Below are 21,749 nucleotides of genomic sequence, written 5' to 3'. Positions count from 1 at the left end.
CATGGCTGTCTTGTAGCTCTGTTTGACACTCTTCCTGTGTTCGCACACATTTTAAAGTGAAGATCTTCTAGACTGGAGTGTACTAGGGTGGTTACATGTAGTCAGAAACAGGTTATATTTATAATGCCTTTGGTTTGCACAGTGTGATGTGCCTTGAGATAATGGTCTCCAAGACTTGCCCTTGGTGTGTTAAATACCAATACTCTGCCTTCTAACGTGGTGGTGATCAGAGTGCCCCTGGTCATGTGCAGAATGCTTCTCCCATTGCTGCTGAATATAATTTCAAGGAGCATCTTCCCCCAGCACATCAGGGAGTGGTGAGAGTGAGGCGGCTTCAGAGGTAGAGCAGTCATCTGAGAAGGATTTTTACCTCCTCCCCCCGGAAGTAATTCCTTTTGAAAAAGTTAAGGGAACTATTGCCAGTCAGTGCTGATGCTGGTGTTTGGGATTGCCTGTTGCCTTGGCATAAGACAGGGCCCACAAGAGCAAAACACAAATGGAAAAGGCAACTGAAAAGGCTGAGAAGTCCTGCCCACCTCTCTCTAACTGTATGGAGTGCCAGTGGTGAGTATTCAGGGCTCTGTACCAGCTTAGAAGACTGCTCTTCTCCAGCACATGCTCATCTCTGAGCTGCCGAAAGGAATCAAACTGGTCCAAGAGATGCAGAGCTGACCCCGAATCTCTCACTATCAATGCCCTTGTGCAGAGATGCTTTTCTAGGCTCTACTTTAGACTGACCCTTTTAAACTTAAGGGCTTTTTATGACATTTTAAAGAGGCATGTCATTGGATGAGTGGCACTAGCTGTATTGTAGTAGCACTGTGACCCAGTCTTGTGCCAATATGCCTGATGGTCACAATCTGTGCACCTAAGGCAGTGGTGGCGAACCTTTTAGAGACCAGGTGCCCAAACTGCAACCCCAAACCCACTTATTTATCGCAAAGTTCCAACACAGCAATTTAACCTGAATACTGAGAGGGACGCGGGTGGCGCTGTGGGTTAAACCGTCGGTAGTTCAAATCCCCGTGACGGGGTGAGCTCCCGTTGCTTGGTCCCTGCTTCTGCCAACCTAGCAGTTCGAAAGCACGTCAAAGTGCAAGTAGATAAATAGGTACCACTCCGGCAGGAAGGTAAACGGCGTTTCCGTGCGCTGCCCTGGTTCGCCAGAAGCGGCTTAGTCATGCTGGCCACATAACCCGGAAGCTGTACACCGGCTCCCTCGACCAATAAAGCGAGATGAGCGCCGCAACCCCAGAGTCAGTCACGACTGGACCTAATGGTCAGGGGTCCCTTTACCTTTACTGAGATTTTAGTTTAGAAAAAACAACTCATATATTAGCATCTTTTGTCGTAAAAGAAAAAAAGCAGCAACAGAGCTTTCAGTGATACAAACAACTTTTTACTGAAAGGTAAAAGTTTGCATTAAGGATGATCCAAACAAAGTAAGGAAAGCAATCCCAAGTGCTTTCATTGACTTAAAATTATTTGGCAGAGAATTCCACACTTTAAGGATTCCCCACTTTTAAGCTCCAGCCCGAGCAAGCAAGCATTCTTGGCATGGCCCTCTGAGCGCGTGCAGAGCGGTGCCCTCCCATCGCACTGCCATTTCCTGAAAGGGCCCAAGGGCTGTCCCAAATGCTAGCCCCGCTCCCTCGCCCTGCCCTGACCAGCCCTTATGTAGGGTGTGTGAAGCCTCAACCTCCCAGCAGCAGGAGGAGGAAGGCGGCTGCTCGGAACTCTGGGCAGCCCACCAATGTGGCAGCGTGCCTCTGAACTCGTGCAGAGCGGTACACCCTCCCCATCCACAGTGGAGGCTCCCCAAGGGAAAACACGCACCCTGGAGGTTGTGGCTCCATTTTGCACCCCTCGATGCCCCATCTTAGGTGCTTCTACTCGGACACAAGTCCCAGCATCCATGCCCAGCCTCTAAAAACAACATCACACCTGCATCACATATCCGAATGAGACCAATGCCTCACCCGGCCCTTCCCTCTGCCCCTCCCTGGCCACGAGGCCGCCTTCTCAGTCTGGGCATCCCGTGCAGAGCGACTGAGCAAAAGGAGCCCTAAAGGCCAGTTTGGGGATTTCGGCTCTTTACTGTCCTGCTTGTGCAGCACCCGAAACTGAGGGCCCGCCAAAATCATTGCCAGTGCTATTTCGCAATCCGCTTGCACAAAATACTAATTGCCACAATATGCTCCAGAAGCCTCCACGCAATTGGGTGCAATGAAGGTAAAGGTAAAGGTCCAGTCGTGACCGACTCTGGGGTTGAGGCGCTCATCTCGCTCTATGGGCCGAGGGAGCCGGCGTTTGTCCGCAGACAGCTTCCGGGTCATGTGGCCAGCATGACTAAGCCGCTTCTGGTGAACCAGAGCAGCGCACGGAAACGCCGTTTACCTTCCCGCCGGAGCGGTACCTATTTATCTACTCGCACTTTGACGTGCTTTCGAACTGCTAGGTTGGCAGGAGCAGGGACCGAGCAACGGGAGCTCACCCCGTCACAGGGATTCGAACAGCTGACCTTCTGATCGGCAAGTCCTAGGCTCTGTGGTTTAACCCACAGCGCCACCTGTGTCCCTGAACTCAGGCCAAAAATAGCTGAGACCCCCGTTTTGGAGAGAGTCGGCGCCCTGACGGACATCGCATCTCGCTCCTGCCGTGCAGTTTTCTATGCCGACCCACTACGCACATGGTGCTCTGGCTGCCCAAGTTGAGCTGAGGACTCGACGCGCCACCTTCGCCTTCTGCCAGCTCTGTGTTGGGGCGACGGCGTGCGTGCCCACAGAGAGGGCTCTGAGTGCCCCCTCTGGCAAGCATGCCATAGGTTCGCCACCACTCACCTAGAGTAACTTGCAATATGAGGTCAGATCTATAAACTGCTACATATGAAGGTAACTTGTATTGGTCCACCTCTCACTTCCATACATCACTACTGATGTAGTCCAGATATTATGAGACTCCCATCAGCTGCAGCCATCATGGCCGATGATCAAGGACAGTGGCATAGTGTGGGTTGCTGGTGCCTGGGGCGGGCAAGCCGCTGATGCCACTAGAGCACCCCCCACTGGAGCCAAGCTGTGCCATGCTGCACTGCCTGCCTGCCCATGCAGGGGGGAGTCCAGCTGGCTGACATGACCCTTGGTGGATAACCCCCCCACACACACACACACACCAGCAGAGAGGAGTGCTGTGCTGGGGTTGCCCCTTGCCTGCCTCCCTCTGTCCTCGCCTGCTCTGCTGCTTTGCCTTGGCTGCTCTGCTGCCTTCGCTAGGGCGGGGATCCCTATGGAAGCTGGCGCCTGTCAGGGGGCCTGGTTGCCTTGCCCCCCCCCCCAGTCTCCTATGCTACACATTGATCAAGGATGGTGAGAACTAGGGCACAACAACATCTGGAAGGCACCCCTGGGTTGGCAACCCTTGAGCTAGAGCATTTACAATGTTAAGTACGCTTTTCAGGAGCTGAACTGATGGGAACAAGCCCAAATCATGATCAGCTGGTTCTGCTTGGAGCTTAAATGTAAGAATGTGATAAAAATGTAAACCCTATTTAAAACACATGACAGGTATGTGTTTTGTATTGATTATATGTGAGATGAACAACTGCAGTGGATTAGGGGTCTGAACACAGTGGGACATGAGCCACTGGGAATATATCCTGTGCAAACTCCAATGAAACACACACAATTTTTTAAATTGTATTTTTATTCAATTTTTAAGATTAGTACAGTGGTTCCTCGGTTTAAAAACAGTCCTGTTTAAGAACGATTTGGTTTATGTTATGTACTGAGTTGAATAGGATCCAAAAGGCAGCAGTCTGATTGGTCCTAGAACAATAGGATTCAGAATGCAGCAGTCTGATTGGTCCTAGAACAATGCAGCAGTATGATTGGTTGGCAGGAACTACCCAATCATGCTCCAGATAGAAGTGAATCCACAACCTGATTGGCTTACAGTAGAATTCCGGAATTAGCCAATCATGTGCAGCCCATTGTGTAAATAATGTATATAAAGCAGGTACTTTGAGGGGACATTCATTCATTCCTCCTCACCACTATGAGCTGAATAAAGAGCATGAAATCACTTTGCGACTCTGAGTATATTTCACTGGTGACGAGGATGGGATCCTGCTGAGCTGACTGCCACACACAGCACCGCAGCACCGCCACCTGCCGCACCGCTGCCTCACACCGTGTATCCAGGCTTCAGCTCCAGGACACAAGGAACTCAGAATGGCAACCGACAACAGCTTCTCGCCATTCAACCCAGCATCTGGAGACTGGGAAGCGTACGCCTCCCGTTTCACCTTCCTCCTAGAAGCCAAAGGGGTCACCGACAAAGAAGACGCCAAGAAGAGGGCGATATTCTTCAGCGTCTGCGGAGAAGAGACGTTTGAAATCGCCCGGGCCCTCCTTGCGCCTGAAGACGTCGCTACTGTTCCATACAAAACAATAATGGAACAGCTGAAGGGGCACTTTTCGCCACAGCCCTCAGTGGTGGCTCATCGAAATGCCTTCTACGCAAAGCGGCAAGCCCCTGGGGAAACCATAACTGGGTTTGTGACCTCTCTCCGCCAAGCCGCCCGGTTCTGCAACTTCTCAGAGCTGGAGAACATGCTTCATGACCGCCTTGTCGGTGGCCTGAAGGATGAGAAGCTGCAACGACACCTCTACGCTAAGAAGGACCTAACGTTCCAGGTCGCTCTGGAGGAGGCCCTGGCAACGGAAGCTGCCGAGAGGTCGACGCAAGAGGCACGGCCGAGCCTGCCATCCCAACCGAGGGTCCACCACAAAGACCTCACCGACGACTCAGGATCCAACAGGGAGGAGGTGCACTGAGTACAGCAGCGCACTCAAGCAGCCCACATACCACAGCTGCCTCGACGAGAAGGAGGGAACTGCGCAAGCTGTGGAGAAAGTCACGAGAGGAGGACCTGCCGTTTCCGCAACGCAGAGTGCAGGCAGTGCAGAAAATCGGGACACATCGCCCGGGTGTGTCGGGCTCGGCCCACCCGACGCCAGGCATCAGATGACCAATCCAAGAGCCCCAGGTCCCGGGGCCCAACACACCAAGGCAACTCGACGGAGCTCACAGACTACCAGGTATACCAGTTGCCCCACCCCAACGTAGAGAAAATTTATGTCGAGGTACAGATAGAGGGGGCCCCATGCCGCATGGAGCTTGACACGGGTTCAACTCTATCCATAATCTCGGCAAAGACCTTAAGAAAACTGTGTCCTACAGGGGGTCCCAAACTCAGGCCGGCCCCATTCACCCTCCGGGACTTCCAGAAACGTAAGGTCCCCACAATGGGGGTGGGGGCCTTCAGGGTGCAATACCGAGGGCGGACGCGGCAACTGGACTTGCTTGTGGTCAAGGGCCCCTACATTAGCTTACTGGGATTGGCATGGTTTGGACCACTGGGGCTAGCCGTCACCAGGGTGAACCACACTAGCTTACAAGTGGACGTGGACACCATATGCAAGGAATTTCCGGGGGTTTTTGATGGGAAATTGGGACAGTATACGGCCCCCCCCATTGCTCTACAGCTTGACCCCGCAGTACGACCGGTCAGGCTGTAGGCCCGCCGGGTCCCGTTCGCCCTGAAACCACGTATAGACGAGGAATTGGACCGGCTCGTGGAGCAAGGAGTGCTGGAGCCAGTTCCTAATGCCCCCTGGGAAACCCCAACTGTCACACCCGTCAAGCCTAATGGTTCGGTCCGCATCTGTGCAGACTACAAATGTACCATAAACAAGGCCCTCACGGCCCATGCATACCCAGTGCCAGTGGTCAGCCATGTCCTTGCCACCCTGGCTGGGTCGAAAATTTTTGGCAAGCTGGACTTGGCCCAAGCATATCAACAGCTGCCAGTAGATGAGGCCACAGCAGAGGCACAGACGATTGTGACGCACAGAGGAGCGTTCAAGGTAAAGCGGCTGCAATTCGGTGTCAGTGTGGCACCAGGCATATTCCAGAATCTAATGGACTCGCTCCTTAAAGGGATTCCTGGCGTCACCCCCTTCTTCGATGATGTGTTGATTGCCGGGCCCACACCAGAGGAGTTTGAGGACCACCTCCGCACCGTTCTGCACCGTTTCCAGACGGCGGGTCTCAAGGTGAAGCGGGAAAAATGTCTACTAGGAGTGCCTCAGGTGGACTTTCTGGGATTTATGGTGGACGCAGAAGGGGTCCACCCGACTGGGGACAAGGTACGGGCCATTTGTGATGCCCCAGCGCCCAAGAACAAGCCTGAACTTCAGGCCTTCTTGGGACTATTGAACTTTACCATTCCTTCCTTCCCCACAAGGCGGCGGTAGCGGAGCCCCTACACAGATTCCTGGACAAGCGGGCCCCTTGGGTGTGGGGCCAGCGCCAGGAGGCCGCATTCCAGGCAGTCAAGGACTTGCTTGTCTCAAACTCGGTCTTGGCACACTTCGACGAGAGGCTGCTGGTGGTGCTAGCATGCGACGCCTCGCCCTATGGAATTGGCGCTGTCCTGGGACACCAACTCCCAGATGGAAGAGAGGTACCAGTGGCATACTTTTCCCAGACACTCAACGCAACCGAGCGGAACGACTCACAAATCGACAAGGAGGGTCTGGCAATCGTGAAGGGAGTAAAAAAATTCCATGATTTCTTGTATGGGCGGCCCTTCAACGTGGTGACTGACCACAAGCCGTTGCTTGGCTTGTTTGCCCCGGAAAAGCAGACCCCCCAAGTGCTGTCTCCTCGCGTCCTCAGGTGGTCAATTTTCCTTGCCAGCTACCAGTATGCACTGATTCACCGTCCTGGGAAGGCGATGGGCCATGCGGACGCCCTCAGCAGGCTACCACTACCGGAAACAGGCCCCAACCCAGCACCTGCACAAGAGGTTATAAGCCTGGAGCTGCTTCCCGACCGCCCCATTCAGGCACAAGAAGTTGCACACCATTCCAAGAAAGATAGGGTCATCTCCCGGGTCCTGGACTGGGTGTGGAGGGGATGGCCCAGCAGCAGCCCCGGGCCAGAATTCGCCGGCTACACAACCCGCAAACATGAACTGTCGGCCCACAAGGGGTGCCTGTTATGGGGAAGCAGGGTCGTTGTTCCCCAGCCCCTCCGCAAAAGGGTCCTCACAGCCCTACACGAGACACACCCAGGGGTAGTAAGAATGAAGGCCCTTGCCAGGAGTTATGTGTGGTGGCCTGGCCGGGGATCGACGGAGAGATAGAGGCCTGGGTCAAACACTGCCAGACCTGCCAAGAATCCTGCCCAGATCCCCCAAGGGCCCCAGTCCAGTCCTGGGAGTCCGCCCGAGTACCATGGTCACGCCTGCATGTGGACTTCGCTGGCCCCTTTCAGGGGAAAACATTCTTCATAGTGGTGGACTCCTACACCAAATGGCTGGAAGTCGCACTGGTACCGTCCACTTCTACGTCCGCAGCCATCCGGGTACTACGCAGGCTGTTTGCAACCCATGGGCTCCCTGACACTCTCGTCTCAGACAATGGGACTGCATTCACGTCAGGAGAATTCCAAACCTTCACAGCGCAGAACGCCATCCGCCACATCCGTTCGGCGCCATTCCACCCTGCCACCAATGGCCAAGCAGAACGCATGGTGCGGACCACCAAGGACACCCTTCGCCGCATGACGCAAGGGGATTGGGAGTACCGCCTTGCCACATTCCTTCTAGCACAGCACAGCACCCCCAGCTCAATGACTGGCCGGAGCCCCGCTGAACTACTAATGGGTCGGCGCCTTGCAATCAGATTGGACCGCCTTCACCCCGATAGAGCTCAGGATGAGGTAGTGGTGGGGGAAGGCAAGAACCCCCGGACCTTCAAGGCCCAGGACCCAGTGTACGCAAAGAATTTTGGGGCAGGCCCAGCATGGGTACCCGCCACAGTCACCAGGGTCACTGGCCCCGTGTCGTACGAGGTGCTAACAGATGGGGGGCAATGCTGGCGCCGCCACTGCGACCAGATACAGCGACGATTACCGGGAGAAAACCAGGAGGAGGAAAGGGCAGAGGAGTCCCAAGGGAACAGAGGGGCAGTGAGGCCCATAGAGCACGAGGGGCCAGCAGGAGAGGCAGAATCAGTAAATACAGAGAGGACCTGCGAGGCCGAAAGGACACCGGAACCAGAACCACGACTGACCGAGCCGGTTGCGCCAGACCAAACAGCCCCATCACAGCCAGTATCCTTGGAACACGAGCCAGAACCTGAACCCCGGACCAGGGAACACCCCAGGCCGCAACGCACACGTAGGCCGCCGGCGTACCTTGAGGACTATGAATGCGACCTCCCGGGCAGGACTGGAACTTAGAGGGGAGGGGTGTTATGTACTGAGTTGAATAGGATCCAAAAGGCAGCAGTCTGATTGGTCCTAGAACAATAGGATCCAAAAGGCAGCAGTCTGATTGGTCCTAGAACAATAGGATTCAGAATGCAGCAGTCTGATTGGTCCTAGAACAATGCAGCAGTATGATTGGTTGGCAGGAACTACCCAATCATGCTCCAGATAGAAGTGAATCCACAACCTGATTGGCTTACAGTAGAATTCCGGAATTAGCCAATCATGTGCAGCCCATTGTGTAAATAATGTATATAAAGCAGGTACTTTGAGGGGACATTCATTCATTCCTCCTCACCACTATGAGCTGAATAAAGAGCATGAAATCACTTTGCGACTCTGAGTATATTTCAGTTTACGAACTCCGCAAAACCAGAAGTAGTGTCCCAGTTTGAGAAGTTTACCTCGGTCTAAGAACAGAATCCGAACGGTGGAAGGGCACCGGTGGCGGGAGGCCTCATTAGGGAAAACGCGCCTCGGTTTAAGAACAGTTTCGGTTTAAGAACGGACTTCCGGAATGGATTAAGTTTGTAAACCGAGGTACCACTGTATTGTCTGTCTCCTGAAAACCTGAGTTGGGCCCTGTTCTCAGACTTATAAACTAAGAGACAAAAATGCACGTGGAAAAGAGTCAAGAGGAAAGGTAACAGTAAAGCAAGCATTTAAATCTAGCTGGGACTGGGTCAATCTCCCATTTCCGATGGTCTTACACAGGAGACAACCTCAGTGGATGGAGCCTAAGCCTCTTTCATCTTGGGCAAAAAGGCCTAATCACTCGGCTCTCTGTCCTTTTTTTGCAGGACTTGGAGAATGACTACAAATGCACCTGCCCTCAAGGTTTCTACGGCAAGAACTGCGAAGTCAGTGCTATGACCTGCGCCGATGGGCCTTGTTTCAATGGCGGGACCTGTGTGGAGAAACGGATTGGCGGCTACACTTGCCACTGCCCAATGAATTACCACGGTTCCAACTGTGAGAAGAAGATAGACCGGTGCAGTAATAACCCGTGTTTGAACAGTAAGTGTTCCTTTCCTCTCCGCAGTGTTTCATTGCACTAATTATGGGGATCCTAATTTGGATTTTGAGTATCACAAATGCAGTCGGGGGTTTTTGTGCATATACTTTTAAGAGGTGAACTGTAATCTTGCTGTGTCTTAAGCAAGGCTTCCTTTATCTAGCACAGAAGACTACAGCAGTTGTAAGGTTTTAAAGAATGTCCAGTAGTCTAGGTTCCACAAAGCTTTGCAGGGTACTTTAGGAGGGACATGTAATGGCAAATCACTTTATATTTATGTAGACATTTCCCATAGTAAAGGTAAAGGGATCCCTGACCATTAGGTCCAGTCGTGGCCGACTCTGGGGTTGCGGCACTCATCTCGCTTTACTGACTGAGGGAGCCGGTGTACAGCTTCCGGGTCATGTGGCCAGCAGGACTAAGCCGCTTGTGGCAAATCAGAGCAGCGCACGGAAACGCCGTTTACCTTCCCGCCGGAGCGGTCCCTATTTATCTACTTGCACTTTGACGTGCTTTCGAACTGCTAGGTTGGCAGGAGCTGGGAGTGAGCAACGGGAGCTCACCCGTCGCGGGGATTCGAACCGCTGACCTTCTGATCGGCAAGCCCTAGGCTCTTTGGTTTAGACCACAGCATCAGCCGTGCTCCTAGGCTCCTTAGGAAGGGTTAAAGTTTGCTTGCATTCTCCCTGCCAAATGCTGTTGGATGATGGCTCTAGTGAGCCCAGTCAATATGGCCAATGTTCAGGTCTGATGGGAGTTGTAGTCCAACTATGTCTGGCGTATACCACCTTGGCTACCCCTGATCTGCACTATGCCTCTTGATCTCCTCCTCCCCAGTATACGAGCCGTGACGTTTTCCCCAGGGACAGAGTGAGCATGTGCCACAGCACCCTAATGCATCCTGTAGTATAGCTGCTAGTTGTGCAGGGATCTCAGAGGCTTCCTTTCTTACCCAGAAACACAGACTTAGTCCTGAACGCTGACAAAGGGAGGAGGGCAGAGTGTCAATGTTAATTAAAACTCCCATGCAAAGGCAACAACAGAATATTCAGTTCTCACATGGTGAATTTCACTGGGAGGAAACTGACTTTGCTAATGTGTATAGTACTGCTTGCATAGCATCCCAAAAGACTGACTAGTGCATGCTAGTAACATTCATACCACACATTGTGCAGCATCATATATTATTTATAACTCGCCCATCTGGCTGGGTTTCCCCAGCCACTCTGGGTGGCTTCCAACAGAATATTAAAATACAATAACCTATGAAACATTAAAAGCTTCCCTAAAGAGGGCTGCCTTCAGATGTCTTCTAAAATTCTGGTAGTTGTTTTTCTCTTTGACATCTGGTGGGAGGGCGTTCCACAGGGTGGGTGCCACTACCGAGAAGGCCCTCTGCCTGGTTCCCTGTAACTTGGCTTCTCGCAGTGAGGGAACCACCAGAAGGCCCTCAGAGCTGGACCTCAGTGTCCGGGAAGAACGATGGGGGTGGAGACGCTTCTTCAGGTATACTGGACCGAGGCCGTTTAGGGCTTTAAAGGTCAGCACCAACACTTTGAATTGTGCTCGGAAACGTACTGGGAGCCAGTGTAGGTCTTTCAAAACCGGTATTATATGGTCTCGGCGGCATAACATCCATGACAGCAGTGACTGTATTACAGGGACCAACCCAAGGCTCTGAGTTGCCACACCCAAATCTAGACTTGGAAGATTTATTCTGCAGCCAAGTGCCTTGAGGTTGGTTCTTAGAGCTGGAGCTTTGAGCAGAAAGCTGGAGCTGGAAGTCCAGTGAGCAGATGACGCTGCTTGGTTGAATTCTCTATTGAAACTCTTTATCAGGCCTTATACCAGGGGTCTTCAAACTATGGGCTGCGGGCCGGATCCAGCCCACTAGGCTCGTAAATCCGGCCCACAGACCCTGCTACCCGCTCAGTCAGTCCCTGTGCGCTGAGGTAAACCTGGCGTGGCATGGCGTTTCCTTTTAAAGAAGCCGCAGGTGCCTCGCCACACAGGGATGGGACTGGGTGGGCAGCAGCGCTTCTGCGGCTCCTGGAAGCTCCTGCAGCCATTCGGAAGCCGTGGACGCCTCACCGCACAGGGGCGAGGGGACTGACTGAGTGGGCGGCCTTGCTGGTGAGCGGGCACAGTGGGCACAGCCGCAGAAGGGGCTATGCAGTGGTGGGGGCGGCGGAGAGGCGGGCGTACAGCGGTTGTTGTTGTTTAGTCGTTTAGTCGTGTCCGACTCTTTGTGACCCCCTGGATCAGAGCACGCCAGGCACTCCTGTCTTCCACTGCCTCCCGCAGTTGGGTCAAACTCATGCTGGTAGCTTTGAGAACACTGTCCCACCATCTCATCCTCTGTCGTCCCCTTCTCCTTGTGCCCTCCATCTTTCCCAACATCAGGGTCTTTTCCAGGGAGTCTTCTCTTCTCATGAGGTGGCCCAAGTCTTGGAGCCTCAGCTTCAGGATCTGTCCTTCCAGTGAGCACTCAGGGCTGATTTCCTTCAGAATGGAGAGGTTTGAGCGGTAGTGTCAACCTAGTTGGTGAAGTGCGCCCAGGATTGCCCGCCAGCCACGTCCCTCTGGGCAACTTTGCTCTCCCAATCGCCTCCTCTTTTTTTTTTTAAAAAAAAATGATATTTATTGGGAATTTAAAGTTACAGGAAAAAAAGAAAAAAGAAAAGCAAGAAGAAAGAGATTAAACAATACAAATCAATAAAAAGAGAATAAAAAGTACAAAACATACAATACACCAAAAATCAAAAACAAGAGCAAAAGAATAAATTTAAAAACAAATCCAATATTCCAATATCCTTATCTTCATTAACTTGTTTCATCGACCTCCTCACACCTCCCTTTTTTGTATTCTAATTATCAATTATCTCAGCAAATCCTTTCAATCCTTCACTGCATTCTGTCCTTTAGTTGTCTTAATTTATTTTAGCCTTATCTTACCATAAAAAACCCTAGAACTTAAAAACTTATTTATACATAACTCCTTATAACATTTCTACTAAAGCCTAATAGTTTCATTCCAAGATTTTCCTAGCACTCATTAATTTTGCAATATTTCTCTAAATGAATTTTTAAACTTTCTGCCAATCTTCATCCACCGTCTCTTCTTCCTGGTCTTGCGTTCTGTCAGTCCTTTCTGTCTGTTCCATCTAGTCCATCAACCTCCCAATCGCCTCCTCTCTGGCACGCGCTCTTTGGCTCCCACTCCCCTTCAGGTTAGTGCAGGTCAGGGGCTGCGGTTGTCCCGAGAAAGTGCACGAGAGGAGACTACTTTTGCTAAAGGCCGCAGTGAGTCGTGGGGATGGGCGACTCATGGGCAGGGCGTGCTGTGGGGATCGGGGGTAGGGAAATGTGGGCAGGCTGGCACGTGGGGATTTGGGGTTAGAGGACAGGCATGCTAGCTGGGTGGTGGTGGATAGGGGTTAGGGAGACACACAGCAAGTTGGATAGGATAGATAAAACTTTATTTGCATTAGCCAATGGCCATAGCAACAGTAGAACATTACAGTATACGCAGAAAAGGGAATTTGATATAAGAGCACAATTTAAAGTCCTGAATCAGCCCTCAGTTAGTGGCCCTTATTCTGATTGCCCCTGCTATGAACCTAGCAACCTTTGCTGCTATCTGCTCATTTTGATCTGATAGAAGAAAGGACATTGCGGTAGTAGCTGAGCGCCCTGGGATGGTTAGTACGAGTGGGGTGATGATCTCGTTCCCCAGGTCTTTGTAGAGAGCGCAAGACAGGAGGAGGTGTGCCGCTGTTTTGGTGCTACCATCTCCACAGGGGCAAAGACGTTTCTCAGGCGGGACCTTTTGGAATCGACCCTCGAGTACCGCAGATGGCAAAAGCATCCAGTCTTGCAAGTGTAAAAGCACGTCTGTATTTTTGGGATAATAAGTTTGTGCGGATATGGGGCCAGAGAATCAAAATGGAGAGATGGGAAATGAGCAGCAAGTTGGGTTGTGAGGATGGGGCTTAAGGAGACATGGGTGAGGGTTGGGTCATGGGGATCTGGGTTAGGGAAGCATATTCATAGGCTGGGTCGTGGGGAAGGGGGTTAGGGAGATGTGTATAAGCTGGGTTGTGGGGATGAGAGTATGTGCAGGCAGACACGTGTATAGGCTGGGTTGTGGGGGTGGGGGCATGGAAGGCCTGCATGTAGACTGGGCCATGGAGGTGAGGGTGATCCCTGTGTAGGCTGGGTTGTAGGGACAAGGATTAGCGATATTGACCATCTCTTTAGCCAAAAGCAGGCCCATACTTCCCACTGAAATACTAGTAGGTTTATTAAAATTGTTCTTCATTATAAATACTTACTGTTTTCCCTGTTTTTCGTGCACTGCAAATAAATTACCGTACTTTTCACTCCATAAGACGCACCTGACCATAAGATGCACCTAGTTTTTAGAGGAGGAAAACAAGGGAAAAAATATTCTGAATGAAACAGTGGATGTATGGTTTTTGTGGTTCATGCTGTGGCCACAGACATGTGATTTGACGGTGAGTTTGGGGTAGTCCAATGCAAAAATCCTGAGAATCCATGTGGAACCGTTCTTTGTAACCACATTTTTGCACCATTGCGGCCCCACGAAACAGCATATATGTGGAGTTTTTGGTGCAGGCTTTAGCCATGGACATGCTATGTGATCTGGTGGTGAATTTAGGGTGCCCCAATGCAAAAATCCTGAGGATCCATGGGCTTTTACTTCCCCCCTCCCAGGCAGCCTCCTTTATTGCTAGCGTCCCTTATCTCCCTACTGATCACTTGCCGATCAGCTGCTCAGCAGCTTCATTTCAACACCCCCTTCCCTCTTTCTAAAAAAATAAATTAAAAAAAGGACAATCTGCTTTTCTCCCCTGGGCAATTCGGCTCCAGGGACCACACATAAGACACACAGACATTTCCCCTTACTATTTAGGAGGAAAAAAGCGTGTCTTATGGAGCGAAAAATACGGTATGCGCAGTGTGCATAGGAATTCGTTCATATTTTTTTCAAACTATAGTCTGGCCCCGACAGTGTCTGAGGGTCAGTGAAATGGCTCCCTGTTTAAAAAGTTTGAGGACCCCTGCCCTTGATTGACGCAGAGGCATTTAAACTTCCTTAGCTTAAATCACCGAATTACATCACCAAGAAAAACAAATAAATGTTCCAGTTTATCATCCATATATTTCCTCAACAAGCTACCAATTGACTACGATTATAAATAAGCATATGGTCTATGGGCACAATCATACAAGCCCGTGTGCTTTTTGCGCTATGGATCTGGCCTGACTTTAAAAGCCACAGAACATTTGTGAAATTAAGCCATTATGGTTCTCTGTGCAGTAAGAAATTGTGCAAATAAACCACAAACAACTTACTATTTGAAGTATTTCTGCTTAATTTTCCAGAAGCAAGCGTAGGTAATTAGTGGATAGGTAAAAGAGGTAAAGGTAAAGAACCCCTGGGTGGTTAAGTCCAGTCAAAGGTGACTATGGGGTGCAGTCCTCATCTTGCTTTCAGGCCGAGGGAGCCGGCGTTTGTCCGCAGACAACTTTCCGGGTCATGTGGCCAGCAGGACTAAACCGTTTCTGGCACAACTGAACACCATGACAGAAATCAGTGCGCACGGAAATGCCCTTTACCTTCCCACTGCAGCGGTACCTATTTATCTACTTGCACTGGTGTGCTTTCGAACTTCTATGTTGGCTGGGGCAAAGCAACGGGAGCTCACCCCGTCGCGGGGATTCGAACTGCCGACCTTCCGATCGGCAAGCCCAAGAGGCTCAGTGGTTTAGACCACAGCACCACCCGTGTCCCTATTAGTGGATAGAAGAGCAGCATGGAAAGAATATGTCCAAACTGTTGCTTGGCAGTACCTATATATTCATAGTTTACACAATATTGCTGACCTATTGATGATATTCATAATACTTGGCTGGGGGAGCCTGTTCATTTGCAAAGAAAAGCAGGGTATCTGGGTGGCTGCATTCAGACATCACAATGACTCAGTGTGAAAGAAATGAAGCTCTTCTTCCCCTTGCATGTGCCCCTCTTCTTCTCAAGGGTGGCCACGAAGACAGAGAACTTTCGCTTCTATTATTGATTAACTGCAGTTTGACATTACCAAACCCCGAACTGTAATTAATTTTAATAAGCATTTGTTGAAAGAAACCCGCTACATAAATCAGTTTGCAGTTGGCTTGTTCCAACAAAATTCTGGTTAAGATTAATGCACTTGTCAGAGAGTTGTGGATTTGGTTTTAAAGAGCCTACGATGTGTTGCATTTGATTCTCTTCAATTTAGATTTCTTTCTTTAAAAAAACACATTTTTAAAAGCACACTTAATATGGTTGACAAATCAGATGCAGGTTTTCTTAATCACAGATGTTTATCCACCCTTGCTCTGGACAGACAAGGCCTGATAGTAGTAGTAGTAGTAATTATTATTAATAATAACAGTAATAATAATAATAATAATTTAGTTGTACCCCGCCCATGGTATAAGGCAGGGGTCCTCTAACGTTTTCAGCAGGGGGCCAGTCCACTGTCCCTCAGACCTTGTGGGGGGCCGGTCTATATTTTTTGGGGGGAAATGAATGAGGGACGATGAGCGGCGCATGAAAGGGCTTCAGAGAGGGGCTGCTTCAAATGGTGGCAACTCGAGAGGGGTGCTCAGCCAACCGCTGCTCCTGTGTCTTGCGAGTGGCAGGGGCTGGCGGCGGGACGATGAACGGCACACTAACAAAGCCCAGCCCCCTTCCTCCTCTAGGCAGGGCAGGGAGAAGCCAAGAGGAGGGAGGGAGGAGGCGCCACCGCCGTGAGGGAGAGGGAAAGAACACGCACGCTGGCAGCGATTCTTGGACCGTCCGCAGGCCGGGTTTAGAAGGCAATTGGGCCTGATCCAGCCCGTGGACCTTAGTTTGCCGACCCATGGAGTCGTAGATCATGGTGTTTGTCCTTCCAGCTTTGAGTACAAGTCTCTTAGCTTACATAAGTGCTTGCATAACCCACTTTTATTATGCATCTCTTCCTTTCCTTTGGTGATCCCTCATAGCTGAGTAAGATTGTCTTCCGTAAACACGGTTTTAACATGAGTCCATAAGTGATTGTGGAGGCCAATTCTGGATCCACATGTCCTTCCACAGTGAGGACATTGGTTTCCGGGTGGCGGTTGATCATGGTGTGGATTTGCCAAACGCCCTTCCTCTTAGCACTGTTTCTTCCTGAGTTTGAGTGTCTTCAAAGTCCATGACACCTTTGGTCAAGGCTGTTCTCCAACTGGAGCGCTCACAGGCCAGTGTTTCCCAGTTGTCGGTGTTTATACTACAGTGGTGCCTTGCAAGACGAAATTAATTCGTTCCGCGAGTCTTTTCGTCTTGCGATGTTTTTCGTCCCCACCCTCACTCCCGCGAGAAGCTGGGAAACGCTGCCGCGGCCACGGGAGCACAGGGGCCGCTCGAGGTCCTGGAGGTCCTGGAGCTGGGATCGCAGCCCACCGCCAGCCGCTCTCCCACCTTGCCGCCCTCTCCCGGCAGAGACCCAAAGGCCAGTGGCACGGGATCGGAGAAGGAGGCTGCTCACCGCTGCTCCGAGGGAACTGCGTCGGACGCCGCGCCTGCCCCGCACTGTGGGTCTACACGTGGGTCTACACTGACCGGGGAGCGCGGTTGGGTCGTCTTCGGTTCCCCCCGGAAGAACCGCGTCCGACGCCGCGCCTACCCCCGCCGTGGGTCTACACTGGCTGGGGAGCGCGGTTGGGTCGTCTTCGGTTCAACCAGAAGAGAGAGAGGGAGGGCGGCAGGCCACCGTCCCCGACCGCCGACGGGCCGCGCCGCTCGGGGGCGGCGGCGGGCGGCACGCGCCGCCTCGCTCCGACCGCCCAGTGGGGCGCCGCCGTGGCGCCCCGCTCAATCGCTTGATCGCAGGCCCGCCACCCGCCCTTCCCGCCCGCGCGGGTTAGGGCCGGGCGTTGGTCCGCCGCACGTACCCCGGCCGGCGCCCCTGTCACGCCCAGCGGCGTCCCGCGTCGGTGGCCTGGGCTCGCTCGCTCGCGGCATCGGCATGGCGTGGCGGCTCGGAGCCTCACCTGGGCGCGACCGCCCGGGCCCTCGCGCTCTTGCGAAGCACGGTCCCGCAGCTGCGCCTCTTCAAGCGGCTTTAAGAAAAAAGCGCAAGACGTTTTCATCTCGCGAAGCAAGCCCCTAGGGAAATTCGTCTAGCGAAGCAACGCAAAACCGAAAAACCCTTTCGTCTAGCGAGTTTTTCGTCTTGCGAGGCATGCGTCTTGCGGGGCACCACTTTTAAAAAATTGCCTTGAGACAGTCTTTAAAACTCTCTTGTTGACCACCAGCATTACGCTTTCTATTTCTAAGTTTGGAATAGAGTAGTTGCTTTGGAAGATGATTATCAGGCATCCGCACAACATGAGCAGTCCAACAAAGTTGATGTTGAAGAATTGTTGCTTTAACACTGGTGATCTTTGCTTCTTCCAGTACACTGGCATTAGTTCGCCTGTTATAAGTTTGCCTTCCAGGATGAAATAGAGCACACAAACTTTCTAGTCCATGTATCTTTAAGATTCTGAACATTGCATTTACAACGTTCCGATAAACAACTATTATGGGTTTAGTTTTCTGCAAAGACTATACCTCCCCTCCAGCAATATAAGAGATGCAGAGGCATCAAAAGTAGACACCAAAAAGTGCTGTAGTTGAAGATAGTGCCACTCAGTACTAGTGAGAAAGTGGAATCTAGTCTGCAAACTTGAAAATGGCGAAAAAATACCCATCTAATCCTTTTCAGTGGTCTAACATTTAAACCCTGCTACCAGCCACTACTTCCACAAAAATGACTGCTTCTACATTTCAAATCTGGATTACTCCATGGAGTTAATTAGTGTGAGCATGTGGAGCAAAGTGTAACTGATGAGACATTATATTCTATGCCTCCCTAGCCATTGTCATTGCAGGTGGATATGGAGCCAGCATGCTGTATAGGTTAGAGCAGGCTTCCTCAAACTTGGCCCTCCAGTTGTTTTTGGCCTACAACTCCCATGATTCCTAGCTAGCAGGACCAGTGTTCAGGGATGGTGGGAATTGTAGTCTCAAAACATCTGGAGGGCCGAGGTTGAGGAAGCCTGGGTTAGAGTGTTGGACCAGCATGGAAGGCATATTGAGAGTATATGGGTAACAACAGTGACCTTACTGTTGGTGTCTGCTGTAGACCTAGTCCAGGCCAGACTGAAGACTTGGGTGATGCCTTCCTACAGCAGATTATGAATTGTTCAGAAAGAGAAAAAACAAAAAAAAAAATTTCCTTCCAGTAGCACCTTAAAGACCAACTAAGTTAGTTCTTGGTATGAGCTTTCGTGTGCATGCACACTTCTTCAGATACACTGAAACAGAAGTTGCCAGATCCCTCTATATAGTGAGAAGGTGGGGAGGGGTATTACTCAGAAGGGTGGTGGGAATGGGTGATTGGCAGATAGCTGTGATGAGCCTGTTGACGACTCTTAACGACGTTCTGTTTCAGTGTATCTGAAGAAGTGTGCATGCACACGAAAGCTCATACCAAGAACTAACTTAGTTGGTCTTTAAGGTGCTACTGGAAGGAAAAAATTTTTTTGTTTTGACTATGGCAGACCAACACGGCTACCTTTCTGTTCAAAAAGAGAGATATAGTAGTCATGGGAGACTTCAACTTCCCCAATATTTACTATCTATTGGAATTCAAAACCTGCCAACAAATTCCTCCATTGCCTTGCTGAAAATTTCATTTCCCATAATAAATAATAATAAATAATAAAATTTTATTTATTTCCTGCCCTCCCCAGCCAAAGCCGGGCTCAGAGTGGCTAACAACAGTAAAAGTAACACAGCATTCTAAAATCAATTCGTTCTAAAATCAATTCAGAATCAAATTGATGGCAACCACTGGGCTAGAGTTCTATGAAGATTACCAAAGGAGGGAGTCAGGCTGTGCCCTGGCCAAAGGCCTGGTGGAACAGCTCTGTCTTGCAGGCCCTGCAGAAAGATGTCAAGTCCCACAGGGCCCTAGTCTCTTGTGGCAGAGCGTTCCACCAGATTGGGGCCACAGCCGAAAAAGCCCTGGCTCTGGTTGAGGCCAGCCTAACCTCTCTGTGGCCCGGGACCTCCAAGATGTTTTTGTTTGAAGACCGTAAGGTCCTCTGTGGGACATACCAGGAGAGATGGTCCCGTAAGTACGAGGGTCCTAGGCCGCATAGGGCTTTCAAAGTTCAAACCAGCAACTTAAACCTGATCCTGTACTCCACTGGGAGCCAGGGCAGCTGGTATAGCACCGGGTAAATGTGATCCTACAGCGAGGACTCCTTAAGGAGTCTCACATTCTGCACCCGCTGGAGTTTCTGGGTCAGTCTCAAGGACACCCCCCATAGAGTGAGTTACAATAAGGTGGAAGAAGCCACAAGGGCCTTGTCTATCAGGGACCAGGTCCTCACCAACAGGGAGGACTAATCGATGAAGCAGACATTAGGGCTGGGCGATATCTGGTTTTCAATACCATGATATATCACCAGGTAAATATATCATGATATCTGAAATAAGGAAAGAACTATGTAGAGGTGAACAGGATAATGCCCTGGCAACTGCTATTACTTTAGAGGTCTAAAACAGCAGTCCCAGATTATTTCTATTCACTATGACTCATTGCCACACTTTGTATTTTCCTGGATACCACCATTTGGTAGCCAAGCCCAAAACCAAAAGTCCGATTTGGATGCATTTTGACTTGCCTGCTGATGAAACTGACTGTGTGGTGATTGCTAACATCATGATTAATCCATTTTAGACCCCTTCTTAGTAGCAATTACCAGGACATTAGCCTGTTCGCCTCTTCTTAGCTGCTTCCTTATTTCAGACATTGTGGTAGACTGCATTGTTTATATCGTGATGTATAACTAGGGATAACATTGTGATGTTTAGCTGGGGATATATCACAATGTTGAAAACCAGATATTGCCTAGCCCTCACACACATCGTGATTCATGATATATTGCCAACTCAAATATTATGAAACAGTTATCATGATATGAGCTTCAAACTGGTTTTGGATGATATATCGATATATCGCCCAGCCCTAGCAGACATACTGGGAACTTTGGAAGGAAGTGAGTGTGTCCTACTGGTTTTCATGATACAGAGGCAAAGGAAAGCTGATTGTAGGAAGAAATGCACTCTGGACTTTAAGAAGGCTGATTTCAAAAAGCTTAAGGAACTACTGGATGAGGTCCCATGGTGAGAAATACTCAGAGAAGGGAGTCCAAGATCATAGAATCATAGAATCCTAGAGTTGAAAGAGACCACAAGGGCCATCGAGTCCAACCCCCTGCCAAGCAGGAAACACCATCAGAGCACTCCTGACATATGGTTGTCAAGCCTCTGCTTAAAGACCTCCAAAGAAGGAGACTCCACCACACTCCTTGGCAGCAAATTCCACTGTCAAACAGCTCTTACTGTCAGGAAGTTCTTCCTCATGTTTAGGTGGAATCTTCTTTCTTGTAGTTTGGATCCATTGCTCCGTATCCGCTTCTCTGGAGCAGCAGAAAACAACCTTTCTCCCTCCTCTATGTGACATCCTTTTATATATTTGAACATGGCTATCATATCACCCCTTAACCTCCTCTTCTCCAGGCTAAACATGCCCAGCTCCCCTAGCCGTTCCTCATAAGGCATCGTTTCCAGGCCTTTGACCATTTTGGTTGCCCTCCTCTGGACACGTTCCAGTTTCTCAGTGTCCTCCTTGAACTGTGGCGCCCAGAACTGGACACAGTACTCCAGGTGAGGTCTGACCAGAGCAGAATACAGATACAGAATAAGATGGATGTGACTTTCTTAAAGGTGAAATATACTGAAGGCATAAATGCAGACAATTCCAACAAGGAAGAAAAGTGGGAGGCATATGGAGCTGGCAGGTGAGCTGAGATTTGAGAAGGGCATGTATAAGAAAAATAAGAAAAGGGAAATCACAAAGGAGGAGTATACACAAGTAGCCAACAGTTGCAAGGAGAAGGTTAGGTGAGCTAAAGCTCAGAATGAGCTGAGGCTTGCAAGGGACATTAAAAATAACCTTGGCTATCTTTGAAGCAAGACAAAGAACAAGCAAGTCGTATGTCCTCTGGGTGGAGAAGATGGAGAGAAGCTGTTGGGTGACAGAGAGAAGATGGAATGGCTGAACACCTACTTTCACTCCGTCTTTACCCAAAAGGAAAGCAGGCTCAGCCTGGTAACAGCAGAACAATCAATTCAATGAAGGAGCTGCAGCCAAGATAGGAAAAGAAAGGATCACCTAGCTACTTTAAATGAATTCAGATGTCCAGTGCCTGATGAGCTGCACCCAAGGGTTCCAAAGGACCTTGC

General features: G+C 50.4%; 1 protein-coding gene across 1 annotated transcript in view; it reads left to right on the top strand.

The window, feature by feature from the left end:
- Positions 1–21,749, top strand: part of DLL3 (delta like canonical Notch ligand 3) — a 174,563-nt gene that overhangs the window by 59,427 nt on the left and 93,387 nt on the right. The window contains exon 6 of the mRNA XM_053401690.1: positions 9,138–9,354. Within this exon, the coding sequence (XP_053257665.1) occupies positions 9,138–9,354 (217 nt within the window). The remainder of the gene's footprint in view (positions 1–9,137; positions 9,355–21,749) is intronic.

This window comes from Podarcis raffonei, chromosome 8, assembly GCF_027172205.1.
Source record: "Podarcis raffonei isolate rPodRaf1 chromosome 8, rPodRaf1.pri, whole genome shotgun sequence".
In the NCBI taxonomy this organism is placed as follows: Eukaryota; Metazoa; Chordata; class Lepidosauria; order Squamata; family Lacertidae; genus Podarcis; species Podarcis raffonei.
This window is presented reverse-complemented; position numbering and strand designations above follow the sequence as displayed.